Source organism: Mytilus edulis, chromosome 10 (genome assembly GCF_963676685.1).
Source record: "Mytilus edulis chromosome 10, xbMytEdul2.2, whole genome shotgun sequence".
NCBI classification, from domain to species: domain Eukaryota; kingdom Metazoa; phylum Mollusca; class Bivalvia; order Mytilida; family Mytilidae; genus Mytilus; species Mytilus edulis.
The window spans coordinates 51,405,780-51,426,777 of NC_092353.1; the positions used below are offsets into that span (position 1 = coordinate 51,405,780).

Below are 20,998 nucleotides of genomic sequence, written 5' to 3' on the forward strand. Positions count from 1 at the left end.
TTAGATTGAGTTGTACTTTAATCAAGGTATAAAGCACCATTATTATTACTCTTTATTTAAATGAAAGAAACTTTTTTAATTGTCAAAACAAAATTTAGATCAAAAGATTGATTAGTAGGATGTTAAAAATCTTTTTGAAAACTAATTACAAACTATTTAGTTAAATTTGGAACACATCATTTATTTCAAAATAGCCAGTAGCAATTTTTGCTCTAATATCTTGATTACAATACAATGAAATCTTACCCTTGTGTTTATTCAAGCGTAGTTACTTAGTACACGGAAAAAGTATGTACTATGAAAATTAGAAGGTAAATTCAAGCAATTTGATTGGACGAGAAGTTGTAAGTATGTGCTAAAAAAAATTTCTTCTTTGTTTTTCATTTCAGAATATACAAATATAATAATTTACAAAGTACTCACTCGCACAACGGCTCTTCGGTTGTTCATGGTTAAAGTAACTAAAGTACGAAAAGATGTCGGCAAAAAAAAAACGTTAAGCAAGATAATTCAATAGCAGTACTTTTCTGATGATGTGGGTACATAAAGGATTTTCTTTTCAGAAAGACGATGTTCCCACATGTTTTAATAAAACTGCGTTTCAGGGGTAAACTCATGTCACATCACTTTGATCTGTTGTTTATTATTGAATCAAACGTACGAAAATACCTAGGGCATAATGCTATAGATTAATACTTTTACATTTTCTGTTGCAACTAGTTTGAGGTTAAATCTTACTTTGACTGGACTATAGCACTCTTACAACATCTTCTTAAATTAACAAATTAGAGTGGTATCCAGAAAAAGTTACGAACTAAATATGGGATTTGGGAATATATAGGTTAACCAATTCCCTATCTTGAGAGTTAACAAAAAAATAAACAAAAGTAGTGAAACATTTATTTTGTATACTTTAACCTTATCTCATTCTCCTACGTAATATCCAGAAATATGAGAATAGTCTACACCAACCATTTGCTGAGAGGTAGAGGTCCCATGGGTCAAATACACGCTGTCGCCTTCTTTGAGCTCCAGGACTGGATTGGCAGTTTCCGTCCCACCATGGATTTTCGATCCATACAGCCTCATTATAGATTTTCCATTTATAGACACAGCCATATGCAACGCACCTCCATTGTTCGACATTATTGTGAAAGAAAACTGATACAGACCAGACTTTGGAGCAGTAAACTTTCCTGTTTTCGGATCATAACCATTACCACGATTCAAAAGTACGTTATCAAACTTAGCAACGTCATTATTTCCGCTCAACGTCAGGGGGTGGGTATTAAGAGTTGCTGTGAAGGCGGGTCTATTGTTTCCACCTGAAATGGACAGAGATGTAAACAATTATATTGCAGTTAGAAGGAGGAATGTTCCCTCAAATGAAACATTATAAACATACTTTTAACTGTTAAAAAATGCATTGTGTGAAAAGAAAAGACATCAATTTAAAAAGCTGAATTCAAACTAGTATTAACACGAATAGGTTAACATACACTGAACGGAAAAATATCTATGACACAATGTAAATACAAAATCTATAAAATAAAATAAGGGGTTAAATGTTAAACAACTTCAGAAAAACAATCATAGTCTTGAACAAAATTCCGCCAAATAGAATAACGACACAGCTAAATGAAAATAATGTTTTTGTAAGGTGTACAGTCATATACGGATTTTTTTTTTTAAATATGAAATGTTTTTTTTTTTCATTTCTAAACAACTCCTTCACCTCTATGATATCAATAGATGACATTTGGCCAAATCGATTGTGTAACATAAAAGGTTACAAAAAATAACAAAAACAATACCATTAAGGACAATATCTCCTTTAAGAGTAATAGAACATTTTGGTCATTTGAACTATTTGTAGATCGTAATTTGCTGAACATTATTGCTATGTACAGTCTCTAAATTTTTACTATTAACGATAATAACAAAACACTACAAACTTTCTTTAAAATTACAAATTCAGGGACAGCAACACAACAACAGGTTTTCTGTTTCGTCTGAAAATTTCATGACAGATAGGTCTAAACATGGACATTTTCGCCCAATTTCCAAGATGCTCTAAATGTTATCTAGTTTAAAAGAGGGACGAAAGATACCAAAGGGACAGTCTAACTCATAAATCTAAAACAAACCGACAACGCCATGGCTAAAAATTAAAAAGACAGACAAACAACAGCACACATAACACAACATAGAAATCTAAAGAATAAACAACACGAACCCCACCAAAAAACTAGACATAAGCCAACAACTGCATTTAACCCTTATGTTCTATCTTTAGCCATGCAAACACTATTGATTTGCGGCAGGCTCATTGTACACATTTTTAACTAGAAAGCCTATTAATTATTGTGGAAAAGTTTGGTTAAATTTGGCACTGTAGTCTTCGAGAAGATTTTTGTAAAAGTTTGTGAACGACGATGACGGACGCCAAGTGAGGAGAAAAGTCCACTTGGCCCAATGGGCCAGGTGAGCTACACATTTAATCTGAAAAATATGTTAGTGCAATGATCGCTCATATGATGTAACGAATATGAAATTGTCCGCTTACATCAGTTGATAACATTAATGAAAAAAAATAATGAAGGAATGACTGTAATATTTTTTCTGTCTATGAAAAAATAACATAAACTAGATATCATTGAGATGGGAGTCATCTCTGTGGGCCCCGCTGTGAATAATGTGCATTAATAAATTGTATCTTTACCATAGGACATGGTTTTGTCAACTGAAATCAAAGTTTTTGACCTGGACCTTTGACCTAGGAAGTTGTAAATAAATTATGACACACCCTTTGGTGTTGGTTTATAAACATGTCAAGTATAAACTCTGAAATGATAACGGTTCTCAAGATATAGAGCGGACACGATCTTTACCATAGGACACGGGGTTGTCAACTGAAACCAAAGTTTTTGACCTTGACCTTTGACCTAGGAAGTTGCACATAAGTTATGACACACCCTTTGGTGTTGGTTTATATACATGTCAAGTATAAACTTTGAAATGATAATGGTTCTCAAGATGTAGAGCGGACACGATCTTTACCATAGGACATGGGGTTGTCAACTGAAACTAAAGTTTTTTACCTTGACCTTTGACCTAGGAAGTTGTACATAAATTATGACACACCCTCTGGTGTTGGTTCATATACATGTCAAGTATAAACTTTGAAATCATAACGGTTCTCAAGATATAGAGCGGACACGATCTTCACCACAGGACACAGGGTTGTCAACTGAAACCAAAGGTTTTTTACCTTGACCTTTGACCTAGGAAGTTGTACATACATCATGACACGCCCTCTGGTGGTGGTTAATAAACATGTAAAGTATAAAGTATGAAATCATAATGGTTCTCTAGATATGGAGCGGACACAAAATTATTACAAAGTGTTACGGACGGACAGACTGATCACTATAGGGCGACCCGCCTTTGTCGGGGCCCTAATGATTTGGTGCACACTGAATAACGCGCGTAGCGGGTTATTAAACAGGGTGCACCACATTTTTTATGTTACAAATGTAATTCGAATAGACATAAAAAATATCACAGTCATCTCTTATAATTTAATTCTAAATTCCATTTTAAACCGTACAAATCCAAGAAAAAACGTTGATGACGTCACTGTGACATGACTAAATTATGAATATGGGCTGATAACAAAATTACGTCAGCCAAATTAGAAGACGCGTTACATCCAAAATTAAATTATTTGACGATATACTCAATTTATATTGAAACTAAAACTTAGATTTAGATGTTTACAAATCTGTTAAATAAGTTATTGTTTTATTACAATTTAAACGATTTAAGGTAAATTAATCTTTCATCTTCATTACATTAACACTGAACAGAAGCAAAATAGAATCATATTCAACATAATCTGTTCCAGTCAATGGGATAATTGAGGTCTTCAATCAATGGCCACAGCCACACTGTTTTGAATATGATTCTATAAACAATCAAGTTTTCCTTTGTGCAATTTTTATAAAAATAAAATGTCTTAAATTCTGGTAGTTACATAAACGGTACTAATTTACTGTTACAGACACGCAATTTTAAAAGTATCTTTAGATTTGTTACAGATATAACACATTTACTTGAACCTAACAAACGTTGAAGGGCTTATAAAAAAAATATCTTTATTAAAGCCAATCGGGACAAGGAATGAGAGCATTGCATGAGGAAGATGTATTCCTTAATTTCAAAAATTGTATAATGTTACAACAAATTTCAATATTATATATCTGTATTTTCAGGCCAGTACCGATGTACTTGGTTCTGGGCTGGGGACTAATACATGTAGTAACATGGGATATATCATTAAAGATTTGTCATGTGTATCGTAAGTTCGTAAGTAACTACACAGCTTGCCAATTGCTGTCTACTAGATGTTATCATCAATGGAAGTGGGTTGTGGTTATAAAGCATTTTTTTCTTTCCATATACATAGTGTATACATATATATACATCTTTTTTTAAATAATTACATTAGATGTATGTTTCATTATAATATTTTATTCTGATTGGCTAACTGCACATCACGTGTTATTCCGTAAACAGTTGCATTGCTCAATACAACTTTTCACTCATGATAACACGTGCTCCAACATTAAAGTGCACAAGTGAATTAAATAATAAAATATATAAAATTCGTGTTTTCATAATCATAGCTAAAAAATGTAATTATAAGTATTGAATGCTTCTTTTTGTAACGTTATAGGGTTGTAAAAGCGTTGACCGTGCGTACATTTTTAGAATGAAGCGCGGAAATACAAAATGTACTTCGGTCAACGCTTTTACACCCCAATAAATTTACAAAAAGAAGCATTCAATTCTTAAACAAAATACAAACAAATTCCTACCGATGACGTATATGTTACTGTAAACTATATTAATTGACTCCTTAACAATAAACAAATAGGATACAAATTTATCATAAATACGGATCTTTATAAAGCAATCCTACCTTGCTCTTGTTTTAAAATTAACTCTTGTAATGCCTTGTTAGAGTTAACTTTAAAGAGATCCACAATCTGATTATACGAGGAATTCAATCTTTTCTGCTCTTTGTGAAGAGTAGAATGCATTAATTCTTTAACACTTTCCCTTTTCTCTTCGGCTTCAGTAAACAATTTTATTTTCGAAGACAAAGATTCCAATAGAGTATTAATCTGGTCTCCATAAAAAACAGTTTCATTACTAGCCTGAGTTTTAAATTGTTGAACAATGTCCTGATACGATTTATTAAATTGCGTTTGCTCTTGTAGCTGGGCATCTTGTATTGATTGAACAAATGTCTCTGTCTGTTTCTTAACAATTTTCATTTCATCAAATTTAGAAGTAATTGAATTTTCCCACATGTTCATTTTCTCCTCGACGTTTTGCATCGTATGCTCCAACCGCACAAGTTTTTCCAATACTTTTTCCTCAAAATGAAATTTCGAACAAGTTAGTGAAGATTCGAATTCGGACCCAATCGAACTTGCTAAAGCCCATGCAAACGATAAGCTAAGAAAACTGATAAGGGTTCGACCAAAATCCATATTTCTGACACTTCTCTTCCTCTCTTTTTCAAAATGTTTGCAAAACTCTAGTTTATATAGTTTACGAAGCTGTGGTATATAATCTGAACTGATAACTGGCACCATGAATTATATTCAATTAAAAGTTTAATTATACTGACTACAGATGGGTTTGTTGTATGAATTAGCCCCCGAACTTGCTTTGATTGGATCGTTAATCATTTTGAAGCTACATAAACAACTACTTAGTATAACGAATGACTCTTCAGATGAAATTGTATTTCAAGACATATCAAAATAATCAATGTGCTCAATATCATTTTAACTATCGTTATTGTAGTTTTTATATATACAAAGAAAACAGGACCACCTAAGTTGATACACATCATACTTACCTCAGTTGGAACACCCAAAGTAAAAACAGGGAATGATTCTGAAGATCTTAGCAAATAAATATTGCAAAAAATAGTTAATTCTTCTATGAGTACGTAAAGAAAATTGCATGTGTCATGATGCGCTTTTCTGGATTAAACTTCATCACTTAGCTCAAAGCAAAATATTTTAAAACCAAAACTGCATACGGACCAAAATAAAAACGTTTGAAGACGTATAAACCAAAAAAAAGAAATCCCTACAAATAGCCAAATCCCTCAATTACCAACTTTACCTGAAGGAGTTGAAACCTTAGTTTCTGTATAATTGCAAAATTGATGAACGGCCAATTTTAGATAGTTTGTTATAAATCATGTCAGTACCGAAGTGCTGATGAAACATGTACCCGTAGAGACTGATAATCCACCAGCAGAGATATCGACTCCGTGCTTTGAAAAAATAAACCAACACGTTATAAATGTCGTGTATCCGGAGCGCTTTTACGGATTTACAGTACAGCCTGTGACATTCTCTTAATTATGTCCACCCTCTTGCATGGTCAACATCCAATGGTGGCCATTTATTGGGGTATTCAATCTTGAAATGTTGGTCATTTATTGGGGTCATAAAACATGTTGGTGTTTTATCTAATAATGTTACCTGTTGTAATCAACCAGGGTTGAAGTTTTCAACTTGTATGTTTCTTTAAAATTTACCTGTACAGGTAACTTAGATTTCTTTCAAAACTGACATTTCACCTTTTTTTTTTAAATGTAGAATAAGACATTGTGTTTTAGTCTTTGTTAATTAATAAGATTTAATCATTCAGCATTAAATCAATTTAATAAATTGAGAGTATCGTCTGCTAAACTAGAGTTAACTTTTCTTTAATTTTGACGGACTTAAGCGTCTTTTGTTAATCTACATTTTTCATAAGCGGTTTTCCCGCTTTTATTTGGTATAAAATTGCATGCTTTTCGTGATTTGTTCATTGCGTGATTTGAACTCTGAAGGAACACAAAAACCCACCCTTTCCAACCCTTTAGAATATTTTTTCTGCTGTTTGTTGTATATTTTCAGATATTGCCAAAAGAAGCGTCATGGATTGGACAGAATGTTTACTGAATACAAAGTTTTACTGAAGGGATGAATTTATCACAGTTGGCGTCTGGTAGCCCAGTTGCCATTTGGAGATAAAATATGATGGATGCCCTTCAATGTTTTTATCTTGGACAGTAATGAGAAATTGTCAATGAATGCAAATTCGTTGGCCGGTTGATACATAGTTGAACTGTCCTAATAAATCCATGACAAAAAATTGCCAAAATTCAAACTTACTATTTGTTGTTTTTTATTATGATCATATATTAGTGGTCTTGCAATTTGTTCACATTTGTATAACGAAGGTAATCTGGAGTCGTTGGAAATATTACGAGGGATTTCAACGAATTTGGGTTATCTTTTATCTGGTATATCGTATTCTTATTTGACTTCTGTTGGTTTCTTTCGAATATTTAATAAATATTATTTTTGATTTTTCTGTCTTTTGAATTTATTCAAATTTATTTTTTTATTTGTTTTTATTCATTTTTGTATGATTTTGTTTCTTATTCTTTCAATGTCTTCTTAGTAAGAATCTAGAGAAGCAAAAAGACAAAAATGTCAAAGATAAAGTTATTGACTAGCATTTGAAGGACAACAGACTTTAATTTTATTTTTTTAAAGTAAAAAAAATAATTAATGTACATGATATTCATTGTATTAATTGTTATTTGCATTATTTAATGAATTTTCACTAATAATAACTAATAATCCAGCAAATGATATTTTAAAAGAAACCATGAAGGAAGTAATTTTTAGCAAGCCTGTTTCTTAACAAAATAAAATGATCAGACAATATCAATCCTCTTATAATAAATTTTTACTTGAATATACCCGCGAAATCGCGGGAATTTAGAACCTGCTTAAAAGTATGTAATCTGTTGTAGGATGATTTTTTGTAAAAAGATTTTAAGAGTGGATAATTACAGGAAAGGTATCAAAAGTATCTTAAACATGAACTGGTATCAATATAACGTTTTGCATTTTTCTTCACTTACGTTTTGTCATTAACTTCATTATGTAAAAATATGTGGGCTATGGAAGGTTTCTGAAGAATTAATAGTGTGTTCTTATGTGAAAAATGCATGAGGATGGAAAAGAGGAAAAACTGCGGAAATTAGTTTGACGTGACAGCTGACAAAGACAGGCCAATGGCCTGAAATTGTGACTGTATTGAAATGAATCAATATTTACAATGAAATCCGTAAAATATTAGGTGAATTCCATTTAAAAAATAGATGTGAAATATGACAATTTATTTATTGAGTAGTCAATGATGGATAACGCCTTCATAAACTATGTTGTCTGTATAGTATTGTCCATCAAACAGAGAATCAGTAGCAGGTAAAATGGATATTGATTTAAAGTCTCTAACTCTTGAAAATGCAACATAGAGCTGGCCATGAGAGAAAACAGGTTTTGTTAGATCTAGTCCTATTTGTCCTAAAGTTTGTCCTTGAGCTTTGTTAATTGTAATGGAGAATGCTGGCCTAATAGGGAACTGACGTCGTTTTAGATTGAATGGAAGTCCTGCATCTGATGGGATTATGGTAATTCTTGGAAGGAAGACAGTGTCTCCTGCATGTGTACCAGTCAGGATTTTTGTCTCGATAAGGCGAGTTCCAAGATTTAGAACAGAAAGTCTAGTCCCATTAAGAAGTCATGCAGCTGGGTTTAGGATACGTAAAAGTATAATTGGTGCGTGTTTTTTTAAAGTCAATTTATGTGGTGGTGTTCCAGAGGGTGTAATAGCGTTGAGGAATTCTGTAGGATACAAATATCCAGTAGATTCATCTTCAACAGTATCAGGACTGAGATAGGTTTTACTAACAGTTGAAGGAAACATGTCCATGACCATTGTATTAATTGTGTCTACATCATCATTTGTTGTTGTTAAAATGGCGCGATCTGTAAATTTTGAATAGTGTGATGATTCTAAAATATCACCATAAAGTTTATGTGTAAGATTCTTTAATCCATTTTTGTCTGGGCATATGCAAAGGTCTTTAGGGAGCTGTATTTTTGCAGATCCAACGTTTGGCTATAGTTTTTCCTTCCCATTACCAATACGTAATAAGAAGTTTTCGAAATCTGCTTGATTGTTTGAATGTGCGTTACTACGTACTCTCATGTTAATTGTTAAATTGAACATGGTAATGCTTTCCAAGAGGAAAGACTGCATAATATTACTATTAATTATTTCAGCTTGTGTTTCATGGCGAATGACAGGTAACACCTGCCTGAAGTCACCACCTAATAAAACAACTTTACCACCAAATGGTTTGTCTATCTGTGTTATATCACATAATGTTCTATGAACACACTCTAACACATGTTTATGTATCATTGGCGCCTCGTCCCAAACTATATTGGCAGTATTTTTAATAAGATTAGCAAGTGCACTGTTTCTTGAAATGTTACATGTACTTGTCTCTGAAATTGGAATGGGTATTTTGAATCTGGAATGTGCAGTTCGTCCACCTTCCAACAATTCAGCAGCGATTCCTGCAGACGCTACTGCCAGTGCAATTTTACCTTTAGATCTAATACGGGCTAAAATTGTATTATATAGGAATGTTTTCCCCGATCCACCTGGACCATCCACATAGTAAGCTGTAGTATTTGTATGGTGTTCTGTAGCATCAACTACTTTTTGGTAAACATGATGTTGATCTGAATTGAGAAGGGATTAATTTTTGTCTGCTATTACAGTTTGTTCTTCAATTTTGTACTGACATTGTTCATGTAGTAAATTTGATGTAAAGGTAATATTAGATTCATCAATGTTTGGAAATCCAGGAAAATCTGCCAAGTTTTTACCATGAGATTTCAACAGTTGCTGTATGAGACACAGGACTTTGTTGCATACAAATTGTTTTGAATCGTGTTAGATTATTGTTCATGTTATGAACAATGTCTTCTGACATGCAGTCTTTAAATTGTTCCCACAACTTTGCTGGTTCGGATGGCTCACAAAAGAGAAGAATTGTTACAAAAAGCAAACGAATCTGTGTTGGGGTTGCAATAGCAGCAGCTTCTGTAAGACATTCTACCCATTCTTCATCATGTTGTAGAAAACCTCGTCGCATTGCAGTTTCTTTAAAAGTAGTACAAACAGTACCATCTTCAAACTTTCTGAGGTCTTCATAACATGTGGCACCTGGACAATGGTGTAGTAATAACCTCAAGAAAAAAACGTTCTCCTTCTGCTGGGTTTGCCCTATAAAGTCGTCCAATAACATTACCTTTTTTTCGGGGTGCCCATGTATGTGAAGACTGATTCCATGTAAAATGTTCCGGGAAGAGGTGATATGGTATTGTTGTAGCCAAAGGATTAGTCTGGTTTCTTTTAAACCAACCTGTCAATGTAGTGTTTTTATTGTGTTGAAGTGCCTGTTGTGCTTTTCCCTCACTATAAATTACCTGCTCCTGCCCTGGCAAATGAACTGCAAGTCTCTGAATTGCTGGCGAATGAGTATGTAAATCATAGTGGAATATGCGCCAACATGCCTCTGATGCTGAAACATACCTAGCATCAACATAATGAGTAATCTCATTATACACATTGGTACTTTTCTGGTCAGAATCACTGGTTTCTGCTTTTTGAAGTCCTACCATTATCTTGTCATGTCCTTTATAAACATATTTATAAAGATATTTGACTGCTTTTACAGCAGAACATATTTCAACATTTATATGAGCTGAATATTTGGTGCAAAGATGAGGATTATAAGGCACAACCCATCTATTATCCAATATTACACCATTTTTCTCTACACAGAGTCCATCATCTCTACGTTTATAAAGTGGATAGCCATCTGATGTTTGTAATGTTGCAGGATTAAAATCTTTTGGAAAGCCTTTTGAGCATTTTCCATCATTCATGCATGGAGATTGTTTATTGGCTTTACCACATGGTCCATGGATCATATGCTGTGTAACAATATGATGAAGATTTGGCAATAATGCAGGGTCCGGTATTTCAGCTGAGACAAAGTCATCGAAATGATCAGGAGTTTAAGGTTTACTGTTGGGTTGTAAAATAAGAAGAATGTGTGAGTGGGGTAAACCACGCTTTTGAAATTCAATCACATAGACATAAGCAATAGTTTTGCCAAATACATTGTTTTGTGTAATGTCATGAAGAAGCATTTGAAGTTTTTGTTTGAATACTCTTGTAACCAAATCAGGTCTATCTGCTGGGGTTTGATTTATAAGTAGGCTATGAACGATTTCTGGCCATTTCGGGTTGCATGAAAAAGTAATAAATAAATCGGGTTTTCCAAAGCGACGTACTATGGACATGGCATCTTGATATTGTTCATACATATTTCTTGGACTGCCAGTGAAAGATGATGGCAAAATAATTTTTCTGTCAACTGTGACGCCATCAACATCTCCTGCATGAACAGCATCATTAAGTTCCTGATATAGTTCAGCTCGTAAGTCGTTCTGGTGGTAAAAGCAATAATTTAGTCTAAGTTGCTCAATCTTTGCAAACATATCTACAATATACTGTTATAGTAATCTCCCTCCTCGACGCAAAATGTTAAAGTTATCTCTCTGCATGAGATGGTATGCATAAAATTACATTGTTGATACATGAGAATTAGCATTTCCACTATGAGAATTGGTATTTCCACTATCAATTGTCCAACCACTATGTCCATATGGTAGAAAGAGAACATAATGCAAAGGGTCATATTTCGGGTGAGTTTCAGTTATATGTATGATGTCATACCCCTTAGGGTGATTTGATGAATTTTTGTAAAGTACAATGTCTCTGTTTGTTGGTTCTTTCATTTGAGAACCTGGTATGATGAGTGATACTTCAGATGCTGTTGGTAAATTATAGCGCCGTGTGTCTTTACTGGTATCTGCATGTAATACCAATTTAATATTTTGGTGTGATGCATTATGATCATCATGCATTATTTTTGCTGCATTTTTAAAAATGTCAATGAATGGATTGCAGTCTTGTAGCATATTTTGTAATGTTAATAGTACAGACTTATTTAAGGTATCATTCCATTGCATTCTATTACACAATTCATTTTCAGTATCAGGTATGTATATTTGTGCAAATTTAGGTGCTTTCCCTTCAGATGGAAATAAATGTCCAATTCTATGATGGACAAAACCACAAATACGGAAATTATAAGGTCCATTATGTGGAAGGACATCTTCATGAACACCTAATGAGGCAAATGCTAAGCTTGAGTTATATGCTCTTATGTTTATTCTGAAATGTTTTGCCTGTTCAGTATTCAAAATGAATAAATTTTGCAAAGAATGTGATGGGTCTTTAATAACAGGCAGTACAACTTTGCCTTGCATGCAACAGGTGGAAAATTTTGAATTTATATTTATTTGACCACTATGAGTTTCATTTTTCCACATAAGTGCTTTGCAACATTGACATTTATATTGCATTTCACCAATGTCACTATATTCAGGCAGTTTTATGTTTGTGGAATAATAGTCAATCAATGATCCTAATGCACTGTATAGTCTTTTTCGTTTTTGGTGCCACAACAATAGCCTCTGAGTTTGATTTTCTTATGCGTTTCAATTCCCTTTTTTGTCGTAGAGTCTGTTCTTGGGGTTTGTGTTTTTTCGGCATGTTACTGTACTGTAAAAAGAATTGTGTCATATTAAATGAAAGCTTTGAACTAACCTTTAACATGTTTCATCACTTCAGCATATATTGTGACGTTTTAGTGATGATAAATAACAACCTACATTATAATACGGAAGCCGATAAGGGCCATTCAAAAAAAATATGTTATGCATGTCGTAATTTCGACAAAACATGTCGTTATTATGACATCGCTATGTCGTAATTTCGACAAAACATGTCGTTATAACGACATCGCTTTGTCGTAATTTCGACATTACATGTCTTAATAACGACATCACTATGTCGTTAAACGACATAGCTATATCGTTATAACGACATAGCTATGTCGTAATAACGACATTGCTATATATATAAAAGAATATGTATTATGATTGCCAAGAAACTGAATGACACAGAAATTAACAACTATAGGTCATCATAATGCCCCCAATGATTAGAAAAGCACCTGCATAGTCAGCTACGGAAGCCGATAAGGGCCATTAAAAAAAAAATAATGTCGTAATTACGACATAGCATGTCGTAATTTTGACATAACATGTCGTTATTACGACATCGCTATGTCATAATTTCGGCATAACATGTCGTTATAACAACATCGCTATGTCGTAATAACGACATCGCTATATATAAAAGAATATGTATTTAGATTGGCAAGATACTAAAGAGTGTCAGATATATTTGTATTGGTTGAATTAAGATATAGAAATTTTACAATGACAGATGATATGCACCTTGAAAGTTAAACATCCTATGATAAAACAAAAATATGGAAAACCGTATACATGTACTTCCGTCCCATCTTTCCTTCCTACATTACTTGCGACAGTACTGCATTTTTAGTTGAAATAACTTAAAGGGTAAACATTATTAAATCGATTTCCATAACTCGAGGTAATTTTGATAAAAATGGCATCACAAAACGAACAGAACCAGAATCAATCAACAATATAAAAAACCGAATAAAACTTGTAAAAATCAAACGAAGTCAAAAACCCTCTTCGACGCCGCATGTTAAAGTGTAACGTCGTGTTGTAATGGAATGTCGTGCCCAACGTTTGAAAGTAGAAATAGAGCTACATGTATCAATCCTTCAATTCACCCTTATTACAAGAAGCCATGTAGTTTGCGCTTATATAAAGGGAGATGGAATGCTTGGCATGCAATGTCAGTCCTCATATATTTCCACGTCTTATTTGTTTATTTCAAACTTGTCTGGCTGTACAGCCCTTCCACCGCAGGCAGCTTATCAAACTTAGACGGGAGTTTGAAAATATATAAGTTTCTCACTGAAGGTATCCAAAGAAGGTAACCAAAGATTTTGCGACGATGCAAATATTAAACTTTACAATATAAATAAAAAATCTTTAACCAATGAATTCAAATAGCAAAAGCTATACAATTAACAAATATATACTTATTAAGCTTCATGTAAATTATTTAACAATTAATGAAATACATTAAATATGAAATTTGGAGTTTTACCAAGGGAGCTAATTAATTAATTAATAACACTGTCTTCCACACAGCAGACTCTCCCTGTGGTATCTTTCCTCCCTCTTTTATAGCTGACTAATTTGGGGCTTTTCTAATTATTGGGGGCATTATAATGACCTATAGTTGTTAATTTCTGTGTCATTTAGTCTCTTGGCAATCATAATACATATTCTGTTATATATAGCGATGTTGTTATTACGACATAGCTATATGTCGTTTTAACGACAAAGTGATGTCGTTATTACGACATGACATGTCGAAATTACGACATAGCGATGTCGTAATAACGACATGTTATGTCGAAATTACGACATGCTATGTCGTAATTACGACATAAATTTATTTTTTTTGAATGGCCCTTATCGGCTTCCGTAGTCAGCTATAAAAAAAGGTATGAAAGATACCAGAGGGAGAGTCCCCGAAATGCTGTGTGGCAGACAGTGTTATTAATTAATTATTAGCTCCCTTGGTATAACTCCAAATTTTATATTTAATGTATTTCATTGTTAAATAATTTACATGAAGCTTAATAAGTATATATATATATATATATATATATATATATATATATATATATATATATATATATATATATTTGTTAATTGCATAGCTTTTGCTATTTGAATTCATTGGTTAAAGATACTTATCTATATTGTAAAGTTTAATATTTGCATCGTCGCAAAATCTTTGGTTACCTTCTGTGAGAAACTTATATATTTTATAGATCCCATTTGAGGTTTACCATGTTATCGACCGTGGAACGGCTGTATGACAAGTTTAGATCCATACAAGCTTCTACTTGTTTAAAAAATATGTGGAATATTATGAGGACTTACATTCAGCCCTATCACTGAGTCCTACCAAGGCAAGCCAAGATTTCCGCCTCCCTTTAAATAAGCGCAACTACATGCTTTCTTGTAATAAGGGTAAATTGATTAGTGATTGCTTTATTTCTACATTCAAACGTTGGGCACGATGTTCCTACAACCCCTAGGATTTAAAACAGAATCTTCAAAATTTCATCCGCAAAACAAAATAAAAATATTAGAAAACACGAACCAATATTAAAACAAATTCAATATTTGTTTTAGATTATGTTTTTACAGCTCTTGATCATATACTAAGTAATATCTAGTATATTTGAGGATTAAAATAACGAAGCTATGTGAAAAAAACGGATGTCCAACGTTACATTTATGAAAAACTGTTTTAACTCTTATGTATAGTGATCCTATTTCGTATTCTCTGATCTTCTTGATTCTTGGCAGGAACAACGACATGTGTCGGTTCTTTGTGGCGTTAAAGCCGTTATTTTGCCAAATTTCATTTGACTCGGTGGCTGCATATTAAGCTGGAATAAGAAAAATGTCCAACGACGTTTTTCGTTAACTCAACGACTGAAAGTGAATTTTATAAGTGGATATAGCAGAAAATTAATAAAACGAGTAAGACAATAATATTATCTAGCAAAAGTACAATTATTTGCCTCATTGTTCGTGAGTTCAAATATTGCTGATTCAATAAAATCTTCTCTACACAGTCGTTTTTCAAACGGTAGCCATTTTGTCCAAGTTGATATTACATTTTTCAAAGCAGTTAACGCGTACTTTTTATAATTGATCAAAACAAAAGTTAGATACACGAAGAGTCAAAAATGCCAAGATTATTTTCTTATTAACTACATATTTGGGTCTTACAGGAATAAAATGCTTCCACACATTACAAAACGGAAGTCAATTTGTCCAAACGTCTGAAAACGTCTAAAATCCGAAAGACGCTAATTTCCGACGTTACATGTGCTAAAGTTTCAATTAAATGTTCATGATAATTAAAACAAATCGTGTTATGAAATTTGGAAAAAAGACGTTGATGATTGCTGCGAAAAAAGAAAAGTGCATGTTGCTATAGACTCCGCCCGGGGACATAGGTTCTACACAGGTTAAATTTTGCAATTTTTATTAATCGTTTATAGCTTTAACGATTTATTTAAAAGAATGGTGAAATGGGGGGAAAATCTCATTACATGAACTTCGTCCAACTTTTGCAAAGACAAATTGGAGACACCAAGACAGTCCTCTAAAAGTGAAATGCGAATTGAAATTTATGTTGCGGAAGTACTCCGAAATAGATCATCTATAGTCGTCACTTCAGTAAGGTGCAATCACCAATATTAAAAGACTTAATACCAGTTCCCGGAATGTTTTACTTCGCGATTTGTCCTGCTATTCATGTTATAACTGTCGTGATGAAAGTAATTCCTGTACTAGCGAAGCCGAAACTTTTCGTCAATATAAACTTGTGCATGAAATAAAGGTAATTGAAAGACGAATCACAAACAGCGACGAAAACCGTTTCATCGAATTAATAAAAACCCGGGATTATATTAGCCGTTTTCGCGGACGATCCAGGAGTAGATAACTATATTTCAAAATGTATATCCGAAGTTAAAAACTATATATATATATATAGATGACTTGGGAAATAATTCCCAAGCCAAGGTTCAAGTAATTGAAGGACTTAATATGTGCCAGGGAAAATACAATTCTATTCAAATTTAACCAAGGGTAAAAATGTTCGATTTACTTGCAGAGTGTCAGATATATTTGTATTGGGGTTGACTTAAGATGTAGAAATTTTACAATGACAGATGATATGCACCTTGAAAGTTAAACATCCTATGATAAAAGTTGTGTACATCTAAAAAAAAAATCAATGGAAAACCGTATACATGTACTTCCGTCCCATCTTTCCTTCCTACATTACTTGCGAGAGTACTGCATTTTTAGTTGAAGCAACTTAAAGGGTAAACATTATTAAATCAATTTCCACAGGGTGCAATCAACAGTTTTTTTCTATGACGTCACATTTTGAGGGACCATGCATAAGTGACCCTTAGTGGTGGACTGATTAACAAAGATACTTGTGTTCAAGGTCATGTGACTTGCATGACATTTTGATAATTAGGTCAGTTTAATCAAAGAGGTAGAACAACAATATATGTTGGTTTATACATTCTTATTATAAGTACAGATACTGCTTGACTTTCACCTTTTTTTCAAGACCAATCTTAATGAACAATACTTCAGAAATTATAAACCTAAATGCAAATACACAGGAAAAACATTGTATATTTTATGCTTCATTTACTTACCATTATAATACGGAAACCGATAAGGGCCATTCAAAAAAAATAATTATGTCGTAATTTCGACATAACATGTCGTTATAACGACATCGCTATGTCGTAATTTCGACATAACATGTCGTTATAACGACATCGTTATGTCGTAATTTCGACATAACTTGTCGTAATAACGACATAGTGATGTCGTTATAACGACATATAAACTATGTCGTAATAACGACATCGCTATATATATATATAAAAGAATATGTTTTATGATTGCCAAGAGACAAAATGACACAGAAATTAACAACTATAGGTCATCATAATGCCCCCAATAATTAGAAAAGCCCCCGCATAGTCAGCTATAAAAGAGGGAAGGAAGATACCAGAGGGAGAGTCCCCGAAATGCTGTGTGGCAGACAGTGTTATTAATTATTTATTAGCTCCCTTGGTAAAACTCCAAATTTCATATTTAATGTATTACATTGTTAAATAATTTACATGACGCTTAATAGTACATATTTTTTAATTGCATAGCTTTTGCTATTTGAATTAATTGGTTTAAGATATTTATTTATATTGTAAAGTTTAATATTTGCATCGTCGCAAAATCTTTGGTTACCTTCTGTGAGAAACTTATATATTTTATAGATTCCATTTGAAGTTTGACATGTTGCTAATTGCGGAATGGTTGTACTGCCAGTCAAGGTCGATACAATTGATGGAAGAATAATATATTTTATGAGGACTGACATTCAGTCCTACCAGGGCAAGCCAAGCATTCCGCCTCCCTTTAAATTAACTACATGCCTTCTTGTTATAAGGGTGAATTGAAGCATTTTAAAATTGCTTATTTCTACTTTCAAACGTTAGGCACGATGTTCCTACAACACGACGTTACACTTATTACACGAAGATGGTTTTAGACTTCAATTAAGTTTTATTCGGTTTGTTATATGTTGGTTGATTCTGGTTCTGTTCATTTTGTGATGTCATTTTAATATCATACATTACCTCAAGTTGTGGGTGCTATTAACAGTTTCGTATAAAAAAAAACTAGGGGTTATTCCCCGACTAAAAATAACCATGGAGGGAAACCCCTATTTATTTACTCAATTTGTGAAAAAGTATCATGTTTTTTGTATTTGATTGTAAAAATTAGTTAATTAGCTTTGAATTAAAACAGTGAAGATGAGGTGAAGGTTATGAGAAACCTGCCAATCTTACATTAACTCCTGCCAATTCTGCATACCAAATATAGTTCACTTATCTCTACTTATTACTGAGAAAGGGACATAATCACTAAGATGTGAATCAAACTTCTCTTAGTTACTGAATCATGGATTTGAAGTCAAGGTCATGTGACAGACAGGCACGTCATACCATTATGGCATACAGTGTGTATATAAAATAAGGCTGGTCTAATTCTTCAACCTTGTGAGATGTCTGACCTCCACTGATTATACATAACAGTTGAACCAACAATTAGTGTTGCATTATATATAGGCTAAAGTGTCCAGGTATTGGTTTGATGCATATAAGAAAATATGGTAAAGTTGAAATTACAATATAATTTATTAACAAATCTTCGTTAATTTATACACAACAAAAAAATTACATGTCCTTTCTGTAGTTTTATAAAATAAAAAATTGCTAAAAATTAGTGTTCTTTAATAAGTGTTGAAAATGAAAGTACTGAAGAACCATGGTCCGTGTATATCTGCGTCCATTCGTTTTTCGTTTTGAAATATATAAAAAAAAACAAAAAAAAACGAAAGTGTTTTCATTTTTCATTTTTGATTTCATAAAAACCAAAATGAAAAACGAAAGTGTTTTCATTTTTCGTTTTTGATTTCTTAAAAACCAAAATGAAAAACAAAAGTGTTTTCGTTTTTTGTATTTGATTTCACAAACAAAAAACGGAAAACAAAAGTATTTTCATTTTTCAATTTTGATTTCTCAAAAACTAAAATTGAAAAATGAAAGTGTTTTCATTTTTCATTTTTGATTTCACAAAAACAAAAAACGAAAAACGAAAGTGTATTTATGTTATCTTTCCAACACAGTTTAATTGTCATTAAAAAAATGACAATGTTGTCATTTGTCATTCATTTAAAGGTCGTTAAAGTATACATGCACAGCGGTTGTCAGATCAATACTACTTTAATCGAAGATAATGTCGACGGATGCAAAAGTCGTTATCAATCTAAACAATAAGGGTGCGTGATCTTTACTTTTAAGTTTGGAGAGGTTAACCTAAGATGATAATATTGTAGCGTAACTAGCATCTTTTAAAAATAAAGCAAACTATATATTGTTGGCGAGGGAAGGGCTCAAGGACTCCAGAAGAACTGGAAAAAATGATACAAAATCTTTCACACCCTTTCTTATTCTAAAGCGCAAGTTTTAATTTATCTATTTTATTATGTTCTGGTCTCGGAGCAAAATATGTAGATACAGTGTAAGACTTTTAGTATTTATATGTATGAACAATATCAAAAGACATATGTAGGATGATGAAAAAAATCATGTAATCCACAAAGTCAAGTGTGTGGCTATTGTTAGTTTAAACATATTTATTAATAGTGGGTTGGAAATTTTCTCACCGGAACGGTGATCGAACCAGGAACTTATGTTTTTGTATAGTCCGATGCACTAACCTATGTTACTTTTGTATAATGAGGATCAATGGTCTAGTTCCTCGTTGAAGACCCTCCAGCTCCTTTCAAGATGAAGAACAGACATAAAAGCCCTGTTCATTAATAATTTGTATTTTTTCTATATATTGTGTGCGATTTTGTCCCGTATCCATTTACTTCACATCACATTATTTTCTATTTCGGACCTGGACACGGCTCAATGCTAGTTTAGACCTCCAATGTTAAAGGTCATATGTTTTTTTTAAATTATTTGATGCCGTGGGATTGGGATTTTTAGCTTTAATGTAAACCATGTCAGGTTTTTAACTTGTATTTACAGCAAAGATAGCCAGTTTTGTGTTCTGTAATATACTGTTACAGTTTAATTTTACTTGTCCGGTCGCATCGGAACTTCTCCAAAACATCTTCCGAACAATATCTGGACGTCGGTTTCGTGGGCATGTACAATTGCTAAACCACACATGAACGTTCTTTAGTCTTCGTAGATCTATTCCAACTTGAAGTCTTTTTGAGTCTACGACGAGCAGATTATGATATTTTATACCATTATATATTGAAGCGATAGTCATGAAGATCGATTACTTGATTGATGTTCCGTTAACGTAGCCGCAGAACAAAAACGCGAGAGCTACTTTTGAATATTTCTACAATTTTAAGTAGTTTTCCACTCACAAACACAATAATATTTTCAACATTTATTAAAATAATTTTTTTTTAACACTTTTTAACTTTTATGTTGTTTTAAAATATCAATTTGACTTGAATTTGGGATCCCGCTTACATGTTTAACCCCGCCACATTCAAAATGTATGTGCCTGTCCCAAGTTAGGAGCCTGTAATTCAGTGGTTGTCGTTTGTTTATGTGTTACATTTTTGTTTTTCGTTCAATTTTTGTGCATAAATAAGTTAGTTTTCTTGTTTGAATTGTTTAAATTGTCATTTCGGGTCCTTTTATATCTGACTATGCGGTATTGGCTTTGCTCATTGTTGAAGGCCGTACGATGACCTATAGTTGATAATTTCTGTGTTATGTTGGTCTCTTATGGAGAGTTGTCTCATTGAC

General features: G+C 32.9%; 2 protein-coding genes across 2 annotated transcripts; both read right to left on the bottom strand.

Moving 5' to 3' along the window:
- Nucleotides 1–883: 883 nt before the first annotated feature.
- LOC139492482 (uncharacterized) lies at nucleotides 884–5,684 on the bottom strand. Its single transcript, XM_071280660.1, has 2 exons — nucleotides 4,985–5,684; nucleotides 884–1,325 (listed from the first exon to the last, which is right to left on the bottom strand). Exons 1-2 carry the CDS (start codon nucleotides 5,664–5,666, stop codon nucleotides 925–927), a joined length of 1,083 nt encoding a protein of 360 aa, XP_071136761.1. The 5' UTR covers nucleotides 5,667–5,684; the 3' UTR covers nucleotides 884–924.
- Nucleotides 5,685–8,673: 2,989 nt separating this feature from the next.
- On the bottom strand, nucleotides 8,674–12,350 carry LOC139492817 (uncharacterized). Its single transcript, XM_071280969.1, has 6 exons — nucleotides 11,616–12,350; nucleotides 11,310–11,465; nucleotides 10,373–10,946; nucleotides 10,018–10,173; nucleotides 9,078–9,686; nucleotides 8,674–8,948 (listed from the first exon to the last, which is right to left on the bottom strand). Exons 1-6 carry the CDS (start codon nucleotides 12,348–12,350, stop codon nucleotides 8,674–8,676), a joined length of 2,505 nt encoding a protein of 834 aa, XP_071137070.1.
- Between the last annotated feature and the right edge of the window lie 8,648 nt (nucleotides 12,351–20,998).

Coding starts and splice junctions, on each gene's coding strand:
- LOC139492482 (XM_071280660.1), bottom strand. CDS start 5,666: ATGGTGCCAGTTATCAGTTCAGATTATATACCACAGCTTCGTAAACTA. Junction 1,326..4,984: donor AATTTTAAAACAAGAGCAAG/GTAGGATTGCTT, acceptor TGTCCATTTCAG/GTGGAAACAATAGACCCGCC.
- LOC139492817 (XM_071280969.1), bottom strand. CDS start 12,350: ATGCAAGGCAAAGTTGTACTGCCTGTTATTAAAGACCCATCACATTCT. Junction 10,947..11,309: donor ATCAAGATGCCATGTCCATA/GTACGTCGCTTT, acceptor ATTGTTACACAG/CATATGATCCATGGACCATG. Junction 9,687..10,017: donor TGCAACCCCAACACAGATTC/GTTTGCTTTTTG, acceptor TTCTCAATTCAG/ATCAACATCATGTTTACCAA.